General features: G+C 43.9%; 1 protein-coding gene across 1 annotated transcript in view; it reads right to left on the bottom strand.

Annotated features, from left to right (window-relative positions):
- Window positions 1-14,295, bottom strand: part of MEGF8 (multiple EGF like domains 8) — a 223,616-nt gene that overhangs the window by 94,743 nt on the left and 114,578 nt on the right. Inside the window, 1 exon segment of the mRNA XM_030213349.1 lies at window positions 1,786-1,896. Coding sequence (XP_030069209.1) covers window positions 1,786-1,896 — 111 coding nt within the window.

A 14,295-nucleotide genomic window follows, 5' to 3' on the forward strand; every position in this document is an offset into this window, starting at 1 on the left:
TGGAGCTGCCTGCTCGTTAGAAGTCTGGGGAAAGAAAGGCTGCTTCTTTGAATTTACTTTTATTTGATTTAATTCTTTTAAAGCAGCTGCCTGTTAAAAGTGGCTGCCTCTCCCAAAGACGGTACACCTTTCCAGAGAAAGGGACGGCCCTTCCCTGCTAAGCCAGGGAGATGGGGAGGAAGGGGGGTGGACTCGAGACACCCGAGTTTAACACCCCCGAGGCTGTCAAAGAAAGAAGAGAAAGGAAACCCTGTCAAGCCTCTAAATAAGATTCCAGGCACAGAAGAATTATCACAAATATCTGTAATATCTAAAGAGAAAAGGAGAGAGACTAATGGGCTCACTTCCTACCTGCTGGGAGACTGAGAAAATACTGAGGCTAAGGTCACATGGCCAGGGCTCCTATTGGCTCTCTAGAGTCAGAGTTTTTTCTCAGTCTCCACCTGCTGGTAGGCGAGCACAACCATCAGTCCAATCCTGGTCCGGTCCGGAGGGATGCTAAGGAAAGAGCAATTATGCATCTGGCTGCTAATAGTAAACACAGGCTAGGTTCAAAGTATTTTTCTGTATGTATGCCAGTAAGCGCAGCACCCAAAGCCACTACTGTATAGTGTTGGGTACCGAGATCTTGCTAATAAAAGGGGCATGACTACCATATGTGATAAAAATTGCCAATCTGCAGGCAGGGCCTTCAATATAGTGGTAAAATGCTAGAAACATAAAGCCAAAGTCCAACCAAGCAGGGCTACAGCAACATCATGATACATCTCACAGCAACATCCATGGAGGATATCTATGAACCTGCAGCTTGATTAGCTAATTAAAATGCTTACTGGCTATTGCCTGGATCATATAACCAACAGGGACTGGGCATTTGGTCACATGCCACAAAACCTTTTTGAATGAATTCTCAACTCTTATCGAGCTTATATCCATGGGTTGCTGCTAGTTGAAGTGTGACAGCTTAAAATTACAATTACAAGGCTCAGATACGTCATGCAGCCCTAAGCTAGGGAATCCCCATTTTGTGGCTGATTCATTCTGCTTGTTAACAGAGACTACAGGATTCAGCAGCCACAAAATCCCTCTTACTTCCCCAAGAGTTGAACCTTAAGCTATATACAAACTGAAATATGAGAGAGCTACTGTGTTTTTGGTGCCATCAGATAATGTCACCACACTTGTGTTGCTAACTGATCTTGTTGTAACCTCTTACAAGCACCTTGGTTTTATTAGAATTCAGTTACAATGAGGCCACACAAAAAGGAGCTTCCAGTCTAAGTGAGTAACTGAGGCAATGTGAGAGAGAGTGACCTGCCCAAGGTCAAAGAAGACTCAGTGTGGGAAATGGGATTTAAATTCTGATTTTACTGGTTCTCAACTCCTGTCTCTAACCCACTAGGCAATAAACTGAATAATGAATGAATGGAAAATAAAATCTTTGGTTAATTTTCCACAAAAGTCAGCCATACAGCCTTCAGAGGACCCTGGAAAGGTGTCCCCTGAGTATATGCCACTGGTAAATACTGACAAATGAGGTATATTCCTGAGGCTGTCACATTAAGGCATTCCAGTAAAACCTTTTCCAGAAGATTGAGTTTAAGCCTTCTGTGGCACCTTTCAAGAGTAATCAGGAGAGAGCCTACTGTCCACTTTCCTTCAAGAATTTACATCAAATTATGAATGAATCAACCAGACTCTGTGTATCCCTGAGGGCTATGGAGCAATCCTGGGTGTCACTAGCAGCAATAGTGTATTCACGGTGAGAAGAGAAGGAGTACTCACTACAGTCAGCTGGGTATCAATGATTGTCTCCCAGATGATATTTCCTGGATCTAGAGGGGAAGAGCAGTCTGCACCCCCAAATCCATCACTGCAGATACACAGACCAAGACTCTGAAGAGAGAAGGATCAGTGCTTATATAAAATTAAATAAAAAGAAGCAACAAAAAATACCCACATAGTCTACAACCCAGTAGTCTAAAACAAAAAATACTAATGTTATTCTGATTAAAAGCCAGTTTTCTTTTTTTACATTTCCAAAACAATGCATTAGTGTCATTCGCAGGGAATTTTTAAAACTTTTTTAAGCAAATAAACAGTTGTTTACCTGTGACAAGAAGAATCGAGATTAGCTCAATAAAGGCAAGGTACACTTACCCTTTCATTATAAAAGCTTTATGCATACTTTCTGTGTGTACATTGTGTCCGTTCAAAAGCAGGTGCAAATGTACACAGGTATAACTACTGTGCACTGCAGACCCTGAAAATGTACTTGCAGGTACATGGATATAATATACCCGTGAACCGGCAATGTTCACAGACAGTGTCAAACTTTTCCTGGTAGGAAACAATCTTCAAAGTGGGTACTTTGAAAATTCAATTGCAGGTCCCTGGGTACAAAGAGAAACTCCCCAGGTAGTTTTCCTTTGAAAATACCTAAGCAGTTGGTGTCAAGGAAACATTTGCTCATACTTTCTAATTTTCTTTCCTCGAGTCCCACCACACCAGTCCAGAACCAATAAGGACCAATCCAAAACTAATGGGTTGTGCCCATCAACTAGCAGATGGAGACAGAGACGAATTGTTAGTGAGCTCAACAGCTTCTCAATAATGAAGCAATGATTACAATTCCCCTTAATTTATCCTTTAAATGAAGGAATCCAGGATTCTAAGAAAGAAAATCCAACAAAAAGAATATCAACACATATTTAAAACAGGAAAAACAACAAACAATACAAGAAGGCAAGCTTGGACTGGTCTAGTGGGTCTAAAGGAAATAAAATGAACAGGTATGAACACATTTTTCCTTATCATCCCACCAGACCAGTCCAGATCCAATAAAATGTAAAAAAGTACCCCATAAAGTGGGCAGGAACAAACTTCTGCTTTAATCACTGCAGCTCCAAAAGCTGCAACATTGAATCGATAATGCTTAGTAAAACTATGTAAAGAAGATTAACAGGCTCATTTTCGAAAGAGAAGGATGCCCATCTTTCGACACAAATCTGAAGATGGGCATCCTTCTCACAGGGTCGCCCAAATCGGTATAATTTAAAGCCGAATTTGGGCGTCCCCAACTGCTTTCCGTCGCAGGGATGACCAAAGTTCATGGGGGCATGTCGGAGGCATAGCGAAGGCGGGACGGGCATGCTTAACACATGGACGTCCTCGACCCATAATGGAAAAAAAAAAGGGTGTCCCTGAGGAGCACTTGGACGACTTTACCTGGTCCTGTTTTTCTTACAACCAAGGCACAAAAAGGTGGCCGAAATGACCAGATGACCACCGGAGAGAATCGGGGATGACCTCCCCTTACTCCCCCAGTGGTCACTAACCCCATCCCACCCTAAAAAAAACATCTTTTAAAAGTATTTTTTGCCAGCCTCAAATGTCATACTCAGGTCCATCACAGCAGTATGCAGGTCCCTGGAGCAGTTTTAATGGGTGCAGTGCACTTCAGGCAGGCGGACCCAGGTCCATCCCCCCTACCTGTTACACTTGTGGTGGTAAATGTGAGCCCTCCAAAACCCACCAGAAACCCACTGTACCCACACCTAGATGCCCCCCATCACCCGTAAGGGCTATGGTAGTGGTGTACAGTTGTGGGGAGTGGGCTTTGGGGGGGATTTGGGGGGCTCAGCACATAAGGTAAGGGATCTATGTACCTGGGAGCAATTTATGAAGTCCACTGTAGTGCCCCCTAGGGTGCCCAGATGGTGTCCTGGCATGTCAGGGGCACCAGTGCACTACGAATGCTGGCTCCTCCCATGACCAAAGGGCTTGCATTTGGTCGTTTCTGAGACGGACACCCTTGGTTTCCATTATCGCCGAAAATCAGAAACGACCAAGTCTAAGGACGACCATCTCTAAGGACGACCTAAATTTCAGGATTTGGGCATCCCCGACCGTAGTATCGAAACAAAAGATGGATGTCCATCTTGTTTCGATAATACGGGTTTCCCTATCCCTCCACCGGGACGTTTTGCGAGGATGTCCTCAGCAAAACTTGGGCATCCCTTTCGATTGTGCCCCACTAAGTCACTGCTCTACAAATATCTTCTGGCAAGATTCTGCATGATCAGCCCATGAAGTCGCAATCCCTCTGGCTGAGTAAGCCCTCAGTCCCTTAAGTGGTGATTAACCTTTAAGATGTAAGCAGAAGAAATGGTTTCTTTAAGCCAATGGGCAATAGTAGCTTTCAAAACCACTGCACCTTTTTAAATTTCTTTTTAACTCCAAGGAAGCAAGTAGGCAGGCGACTCACAAGATCCAACATGAAGCAAAAAAGAAGCAAATTGCCAAAAAGCTTTCATAAAAAGTTGAATTTATTCACCACAAAATCTTAAATTTTGTGGTGAATAAATTCAACACGGTCACATTTTGCCCTCCTAAAGCACTGCATCAGGGCTTGATATACCAACCCAATTGTGCAGTATAAACAATTCCACCTACTGGACTTAAAACAGCTTCTCTCTTGAGAAACAGCAGCAGCAATTCGTGGTAAATCCCACAAACCAAGGCCTTCAAGGCCAATCCGGAGCTACAAGAAATAAGATTGGAATGAGAGGCAATTCTTTGAAGAACTCAGCCTATCACTGGCCACAGAGGATCCCCAAATGTGACCAAGGTTGAACCAGAACATTTATTTATTTGTTTGTTTGTTTGTTTGTTTGTTACATTTGTATCCCACATTTTCCCACCTATCTGCAGGCTCAAACTTTAGAACCCTATTCCTTCTGCTTGAATGTTTTGAATCACAGCAATGTGTGTTACCAAGAGAGCAATTAGATAGGACTCAGCCCAACAAAGTAAAGCAGATGCTTCCAGAGCCACTGCAGAAAAGTTGCATAGTAAATGATGCCAGATAAAGACCTGCATTGTCCATTCAATCTGCCCAAGGTTGCTAGAGTTGAAACCGCCACTTCATGCATGTTAAATTCCTTCATGAAGAAACAATTTATTTATCTAATACATTTATACCCCACATTTTCCCACTAGTTGTAGGCTCAATGTGGCTTACTACTACTACTACTTAACATTTCTAGAGCGCTACTAGGGTTACGCAGCGCTGTACAAATTAACAAAGAAGGATGGCTTACACAAAACTGTAGTAGGGCTACAGTACAAAAAGTACATTTATACAGTATAACAGTAGTATAATAGTGGTATAATAGTTTAACTGTTTTCTGATTTACTGAATTGATTATATCCATTATGTTACATTTATTTATTTGTATGTAACCTAATTGTTTACCTACGCTTGCGTGACGCTGGTCATGATGTAATATTGTAAGCCACATTGAGCCTGCAAATAGGTGGGAAAATGTGGGATACAAATGCAATAAATAAATAAATAATAAACAAATTGGCATCATTTAAACAACAAGTTAGTAAAGAAAATCTAAGGTATTAGTGTCCATGAATTATTTGAAACCAAAAGTAAATCTAATTATGTTGTGCCTGGATAATAGACCTTTTTGAACAAGATGGACTTCAGTAATTTTCTAAAATTTAGATAGTTCTGAGTTGATTTTACTAATTTGGGTAAAGCATTCCACAGTTGAGTTCCTATGATGGAAAAGTTGAAGGCATATGTAGATTTATATTTAAGGAAAATACAATCTGGATAGTGTAAATTTAAGTAAGATCAAAAGAAGCTGGATCTGTGTCTGGGTGGTAAGTCAACCAGATCAAGCATGTATTCGGGAACTACACCGCAAATGATCCTGTGAATCAAGGTGCAGACCTTGAAGGCAACTCGTTCTCTAATGGGAAGCCAATGCAATTTTCCTCAAAGGGGCTTGACAGATTCAAATTTAGATTTTCCAAAGATCAGTCTCACCGCAGTGTTCTGGGCAGTCTGAAGTTTCTTGAGTAGATGTTCTTTGCAGCCAGCATAGATTCCGTTACAATAGTCCAGCTGGCTTAATACCATTGATTGAATCAGATTGCGAAAAACATTTCGAGGGAAGAAAGGTTTTATTCTTTTAAGTCTCCACATTGAGTAAAACATTTTCTTTGTGGTGTAATTTATTTGAGATTCCAGGGTTAGGTGCCGACCGATTGTGACACCTAAAAGTTTTAAACTGTCCAAAATGGGTAGTGAAAGTTGGGAGTATTTCAAGTAGTAGGATTATATTTATTATGCTGAGATGATATTATGAGGCAGTGAGTCTTCTCAGTATTCAGTTTCAAATGAAATGAGTTAGCCCATTCGTCCATTGTACTCAGGCCTAGGCTAATGAGGTTGGTGATTTCAGCCAAGTCCTGTTTGAAAGGTATATAAATTGTAACATCATCTGCGTAAATGAATGGATTACACCCAATTTGGATAGGGCGTTAGCCAATGGTATCATCATTATGTTGACTAGTGTAGGGGAGAGTGGCAAACCCTGAGGGAATCTATGCTGGCTGCAAAGAACAACTACTCTATGATGTCACAAACATCAGTTTGCAGTTATATATGATGCAATCTTAGAACACAATACTGCAACAGTATGCCAATAGTCTCAAGAGTGGTTTTATTATTATGGCTACACAGCAAAGTCAAATTCATTATCAATACATGACTAATCTAACGATTTTGCTACCTAATATATTATTTGCTAATTTCAACCTTAAGATGTCTTCTGCTCCCCCCCCCCCCCCCATTTAAATATACAGCACTTGCACTCATAGCAAGCGATATGAATGTAATATAAAAAAAACACATATTTGTTTCCAATCTGTCTTTTGCCATTTACAGGACACAGACCGTAGCAGCCTGCCCTGCACTGGCTTTACGTTCTGATTTGGAACAGCAGGGACTCCTGCTGAAACCTTGTAGGTTCTTTTATATTTTCAGATAACAAATGTGCATAAACTACACACTCACATACACTCACCTAGGAAATATACAAGATAAATACCTTTAGTATGATGGCAGATTGAACAGCTACAGCTTCTGGTTACAGGTGGATGATATTCGTAGCAGTCGCCTCCCTTGCACAAGGAAGGGGTACGAAGGGTCTGGACTGCAGAGATTTGTGGCTAAGTCCCCACAGTACACAGAGCAAAAAGAGAGGCCAAAAACTCGAAAGAAAAGACAGAGCCCCTAGATAAAGCTCCCAGAAAAATACTGGTGCATAGCTACAATTATACTCCTGCTCTCCCTGGCCCAAACAGGCCAGGACCTGGCCAGGATAACCAATCAGAGAACATATATGTACACAGAACGTGGCCTGAGTAACATATGCATGTACACAGAAAGGAATGTTCCTTGCTCCCAGTCACTAACTGATAAAGCAAGTGAAGGCTTTAGAAAGAGGGAATACTAAAGCAGTGTAAATAGGACATGTCAGATAAGAAAAACAGATGAGGCCAAGGTAAAGGTTTAAATGAAGGCCTTAAATCTAGTAAAGTTTTATGAGCTCAATTTCCAGTAACAGAAGCAAGTCATTTTTTTTTCATTCTGCATCATTTCCCCACTACTGGAGTTGCCATCTAAGTACTACTTCTGCCCGCTGAAACCCATCAGCCATGAGGTCATTAAAAGTTTGATCCAGCACTCTTTGTACTTCCTTACCTGTTGACATATGTCGTCGCCGTAACACTGTCCAATAAAATTCTTTCTGCTTTGCCTGCAATCAGATCCTTAAATGATGGTATCAAGGCCTTCCAAATGGCTCTGGTTTCCAAATGGTTGATTGACCAAGATGCTTTGAAGGTCAACCGCTTGTCTTGCACCACCTGCCCAAGACAATGAGCACCTCAGCTTAACAAGCTAGCATCCATTGTCAAAATCACCCAGCTGGGAATCTCCAACTGCTGCCCTTCTTGAGGTTGTGCCACTGGTGTCCACAGCACTTGTAGGTCTGGGTATGAGCTACTCAAAGGTTCAGTAGAGATCTTTGGAATGGGCTCATATGAACTCAAGTTCATGGCATCAACTATCTGGTCACTGCCACCTGCATGTAATCTCATGCTCAAGGAGCAGGCTGCTCCAGTAACCCTAAGATCTAGGCCTGAATATTCAGACCTCTCTGTTTAGGCAGAAAAACACTGTGTTCCTTTACACTGAATTGAGCTCCTAGGAACCTGATCCACTGCAAAGACATCAGACTGCTTTTCTCAAAGTTTATGACCAAGCCAAGAGACTACAAGAATTGGACCGCTCAATTCAGTGGCGTAGCAAGGGCGGGGCAGTGGGGGCAGTCCGCCCCGGGTGCACACTGCTGGAGGGTGCAGAGAGCAGCCATGCGCCTGTCGGCTCCGCTGGTTCCCTGCTCCCTCTGTCCCAGAACAGGTTACTTCCTGTTCCGGGGCAGAGGGAGCAAGGAGCCAGTAGAGCCGACAGGCGCGTGGCTGATCTCTGCACCCTCCAGCAGCCAAGAATGCACCCGGGGGGGGGGGGGGGGGGGGGGGACTTGATGCGCCGGGGAGGGGGGTGTCATGCTGCACCCTGTGGAGGGGGGGGGGGTGCGCAGCGGCGATCCGCCTCGGGTAGCAGCCGACCTAGGAACGCCACTGGCTCAATTCATTACCTGAAAGCTTTCCTTTGACTTGGCTCAAATTAACCAGTCTAAGGATGAACCCTTATTCCCTCGTGATGAAGAGCTGACACTATCACCACTATGATTTTGGAAAGGGCAAGTGCTGTGGCAAGACCAAAACGCATTGTTTGAAATAGAATTGCAAGAACCTCTCATAAGGAGGCCAATTTGGAACATGAAGCTACACTACTTTCACACCTAAGCTAAAAACTCCTCAAGATGAACCACAAAAAAGACAAAATGAGACACCCGAAGAGTACAGTTCACTCTGACACTCTTGAGATACAGAATAGGATGAAAACTACTTTCCTTCTAACTACGAAGTAAATCAAATACCACCCCCATGCTGCACTCCTCCTACGAAAGCGAGACAACCTTTTACAAGTCCAACAACCTTTGGAGACTGGACTGTACTGCCTCTTTTTTGGAAGGTGAGTGACAGAGAGAAGTCATACAAGAATGTACGAGAAGATGGGAAAACTCTAATTTGTAACCGAGTCTGACCACATCTAACATCCACCTGCCTGAAGTCATTGGAGTCCACTCCTTGACAAATACAGAAAGACATCTTCCAATAAAGTATGTAATGGACATAACTGAATTCCTCCGCTGCACATTTCCCTAAATGTGACTTTGCCACATGAACTTTATCCTGCCACTATATCACTTTGTATCTGTTCTCACCGGAGCAGGCAAACACCTTCCGGTACTATGTAAGCCACATTGAACCTACAAATATGTGGGGAAAATGTGGGATACAAATTCAACAAATAAATAAAAAAAATTTTTTTTTGTTACATTTGTACCCCGCGCTTTTTCCCACTCATGGCAGGCTCAATGCGGCAGGCAATGGAGGGTTAAGTGACTTGCCCAGAGTCACAAGGAGCTGCCTGTGCCGGGAATCGAACTCAGTTCCTCAGTTCCCCAGGACCAAAGTCCACCACCCTAACCACTAAGCCACTCCTCCACAATAAAATAATTAAAAAATATGCCCTGTTGAGGGACGGGCCCGCAGCAGATCACTGAGAAGATCTAGAGGCAACATGGGATCTCACCTCTTCACCTTTCTCTTTTTTGTCAGATCAAAAGGAGGTAGAGCGAAACTGTAAATGAGAATGCCAATGTCACATCCGTCGCTCCCTCCGGCTGCTCCTCCGTGGGAAGCAGGAGCCGGCGTCCATCATGGCGAGGGCCGGCTTTCTTGAAACCGCGGCGGAGAGCCGGGGCTCGCCGCGGTGATAGTCGCCCAGTCCGGGGCCGAGGCCGTGGGCCGGCGATCGCGGCTGCCGGACTCTCGATCGCCGGCTATGGGGTCCGTGCTTGCGCCAGTGGGGAGAATGGCGCCGAGACGCGATGGCCGGCGTCTCCTTCACTTTCGGGTGCGGGAACCCGAAGCTCCGCCTCAGAGGAGTTAGATTGGGAGGCCAATGCTGTAGTCCCACCTGGGAGGTCGGACAGAGCCAATCAGAAGGATTCTGTCGGTAACCAGGTTCTGATTGGCCGGCTATGTTTGCTGGGGCTGGGCGGTTGAATGCTAACAGTATTTAAGGAGCAGGCCTGAGATAGGACATTGCTTCAGGTTCTGTTTCCCGAGGCCATTCTCCGTTTGTTCTTGTTCTCAGTTGGTTTCTTTGCTCTACTGGTTTTGACTTTTGGACTGTTCCTGGTTTACTCTGCTAGCCGCCTGCCTTGACCTTTTGCCTGATTCAGACTACGCTGTGAGCTGCCTGCCCTGACCTGTTGCCTGTTTTTGGACTCCTCCGTTTTCCACCTGCCCTATTCGCTCCTGGTTCCAGTCTGGGTCAGTTTGTCAACCCCGCGGTTCCAGAAGTCCCGTTGGCCACCTGCAGCTGGGGGCTCAACCCTTGGTGAACGGCGGTCGCCGCGGGTGAAGACTTGGGGTTGCACGGCTGTCCTTTGAGGTCCTTCGGGGCCTTGCGGGACCTAAGGGCTCACCTTCCTTTCAGACAAGACAGCCAACTACAACCCATTTGCCCCTGATGGTAACACTCAGTATCTCAAATCTTTGGTCTGATAGAAGAGGAATGGAGATTTTGGCTTTTCTTTTGGAAGTCTCTGAGGTTTAGAATCCCCAAGACCTTTAGCCAGTTTTTCCAGATCCTCTCCAAAGAGTAACCTTCCTCTGAAGGGAAGCCTTCTAAGCTGAGTCTTAGAGGTTGCATCCACAGATCAATTACAAACCCACAAAAAGACACCTAGCTGAAACTGACAGCCATATATCTGGTTGAAGTCCTTGTTAGATCATAGAGAACATTTGCTATATAAGCTATGTTTGCCTCCAAATGTGCAGATGTCTAGGCAACTCTAGGTCTTCTTTCAATGCCCCCATGTGAGATTGCTGAACCCAGTGGAGACAAGCTTTGGAAACATAGGCACTACAAAGAGTCCAAGCCCTAAAACTTCAAATGCTTGCATCAAAACATCTCCAGTCATTCAGAGCTGCACCATCTTCCACCAGAATAATGACCTTCTTAGTAACAGTAGTTGCCAGTGAATGCATCAAAGGCTATTTGAACTTCTCTTTCTCCTCTGGCACCAAAAGGTAAAGTTTAACCATAGCTCTATCAATCTTGAGCCCTACCTTTTCTTCCCACATCCACCCCCAGTAATCAATGCCTGAATTACATGGGAAAGATTTAGGTACTTTTCTTATCACTTCAAGAATAGAATCTCCAATGGAAGCCACCTGATGGTGGAGACCAACTGCAGTAGGATCATCATTTTCCACCACCATAAGCTCACTTTGTTTCAAGGATTGAATGAGAAAAGAAGCCTTAGACAAAACAGAAACAAAACTATGCTCTAACATAACTTCTGACCTGATGGTAAAAGACTCCCAGTCATATAATTCCTCGGTTCTTGGTCTCTTGGTGTGAGAAGGGAATTCAAGTGCACTGAGTACACTCCGAACTTCATGTAGAAGCTACGCCTTTGGAGAAAAATTCAATAAGCACGATTTATGGAGCAGGATGACAAAATCAGGAGAGAAATTTTCCTGGAGCCTGAAGGCTCTGCTTAACTGCCAAGGGCTTCCCCCAGAGGAACAGAAAGAGAAAAATGCTCATTTTGAATGGAAAGGGAAGAAACAAATTGGCACCAAAGGAGTTAAAATGGCCAATGTTCCCATACCCTCTTGTGAGGAAGTCGACCTGCAGAACAAACAGCAATATAAGCTCCTTCCGGAGTCACAGCACTATCAGAAAGAGAAGTTTGCAAGTGAGAAGGATTTAACCTGTAGTTGAAGTGCTCTGTTGTTCTTATACGTCAAGAGCCATACTGTCCTGAGCTTCTTTTCAACACCACTTTGTGAAACTCGCTGGGGCCTCCATGTTTCCCAAATGTTCCTGGCAGCAGTAAAGAGAAAACAAAATAAAACTGTCCTGGACAGTCCTCGTTGCGCCACTCTTGGTGCTAAACAGGCTGTCAGTGTCAGCTGTCAGAAAATAGCTGAAAGGCAGTCAGCAGGGTAAAAACAGCAGAAAAGCAAACTGCAACAAGAGAAAAGCAGAGAACTTAACGCTCTCAGCAAGACCGCTACCCCCTTTTGGAGCTCTCTTTGCTGTTCTTTTTTTTGTTTTCCAAGAAAATAAATTAATAGAAGCTAGCAGACAGGATAAAAACTGTTGACTGGTGGGGGGGGGGGGGGGGGGGGGGGGGGGAGAAGGAGAGAGGACGACTCAGACTCTGAGTATTTCCCTTGTGGCTTCCTCTATTTTTTTCCTTTTTCTTAAATTAAATCAAATCCAAATAAATAAGTAAATTAAAATTAGCCCTGGATTCCTGAGTGTCCTTCAATGCTCAAATGAAAGCCTGTTCTCTAACTTGCCCAGGAACTAGCTACAACAGAACAAAAGAAATGTGGTCAGTTAGGGAAACTAGCTCAACTGGTTGAGTGCTTGCTTATTATACAAGATGTAGTGGGATTAATGCCCACATCTTCCATGTAGCTTTTGAAGCACACACACAGGGATATCCCATAAGTCTTCTCCTTCACAATTACAATCTGTCTCCAGAACTCAAGGTTGCTGGTTTGAATCCCAGCATAGTCAGCCAAACTCCATGAAGAGTGGGGTAAAAGTCTATGCTAGTCAGCATTTTCACTAGACCTAATTTAAGTAGATGGCAATCCCAGTTTTTGGTAAGTGGGCCAGAGCTGGGCAGACTTCTATAGTCAGTGTCCCAATTATGGAAAAACTGGATCTAGATGGACTGGAGTGGTCTTCTAAGGCAACTCCTGTAGTTGGGAACTAAGGCCAGTGCCGGGCAGACTTCCACAGTTTTTGTCCTAAAAATGGTAAGGACATAGCTAGATCAAGTATACATATTTTTTATCACATCACATGCTATAAGTGTTATCTCAGAGGGAGAGGGGAAGACATCTTAAGATAGATACCAAGTAAAATGTGATCAGTTGGCAACATTGTTGGATTGGGTTTAATCAAATATTGATAATGAATGTGACTACAGTGCAACCAAAATTATAAAACCACTCTTCCAAGACTGCATCAAATATAACTGCTTATATGTGGTTAGCATTGTGGCAAATTGCTTACTGCCCTGTTTGTACTTGATCATGAAGGAATGTAACCTGTACAAAGTGCCGGGTGCAATTATGGCCATCTTGTTGGGCAGGCTGGATGGACCATGTGGGTCTTTATCTGCCATCATCTGCTATGTCAGCCCATCACCATCTGTTGGAGACAGAGCCTGGACATTTGAGCCTGGACTGCACAATTCCTTTTTGGTCTCTATCTCCATCTGCTGGTTGACAGGCACAACCCATTGGTAAGGACTATAAGGAAGGGGATTTTTTATATCCCATACTTTGTACATGAAATCCCAGTGTGTACTTCAAACCACCCACCCCTTGGTACTGTTCCTTTTCTCCACATGGGGGTGGAGGGATATTTTCTGCAGGTAAGCACCCATTTACCTAGGAAAAATCCCTTTGTAAACTGTCCTAATAATGTCTAATTTTCTCACATTAAACACTAAACACATTAAACACTAAAAGTGCTTTATTAAAGCACACTTGTCAAACTAATCACATCATGTCATTGACAATAAAGACAGATACAAACCAATTCCTCCTAGAATAGGACGATAGATGCAAATCAATATTAGACAATATTGCCCCAATATTGCCCCAATTCAAACCAGAACCTCACGCAGAAAGAACTCTATACCATGGTACTACTACTACTAAGCATTTCTATAGCGCTATAAGGCGTACGCAGCGCTGCACAAACATAGAAGAAAGACAGTCCCTGCTCAAAGAGCTTACAATCTAATAGACAAAAAATAAATAAAGTAAGCAAATCAAATCAATTAATGTGAACGGGAAGAAAGAGAGGAGGGTAGGTGGAGGCGAGTGGTTACGAGTCAAAAGCAATGTTAAAGGTGTGGGCTTTCAGTCTAGATTTAAAGGTGGCCAAGGATGGGGCAAGACGTAGGGGCTCAGGAAGTTTATTCCAGGTGTAGGGTGCAGCGAGACAGAAGGCGCGAAGTCTGGAGTTGGCAGTAGTGGAGAAGGGAACAGATAAGAAGGATTTATCCATGGAGCGGAGTGCACGGAAAGGGGTGTAGGGAAGGACGAGTGTGGAGAGATACTGGGGAGCAGCAGAGTGAGTACATTTATAGGTTAGTAGAAGAAGTTTGAACAGGATGTGAAAACGGATAGGGAGTCAGTGAAGGGTCTTGAGGAGAGGGGTAGTATGAGTAAAGCGACCCTGGCGGAAGA

Source organism: Microcaecilia unicolor, chromosome 8 (genome assembly GCF_901765095.1).
Source record: "Microcaecilia unicolor chromosome 8, aMicUni1.1, whole genome shotgun sequence".
Taxonomy (NCBI): Eukaryota; Metazoa; Chordata; class Amphibia; order Gymnophiona; family Siphonopidae; genus Microcaecilia; species Microcaecilia unicolor.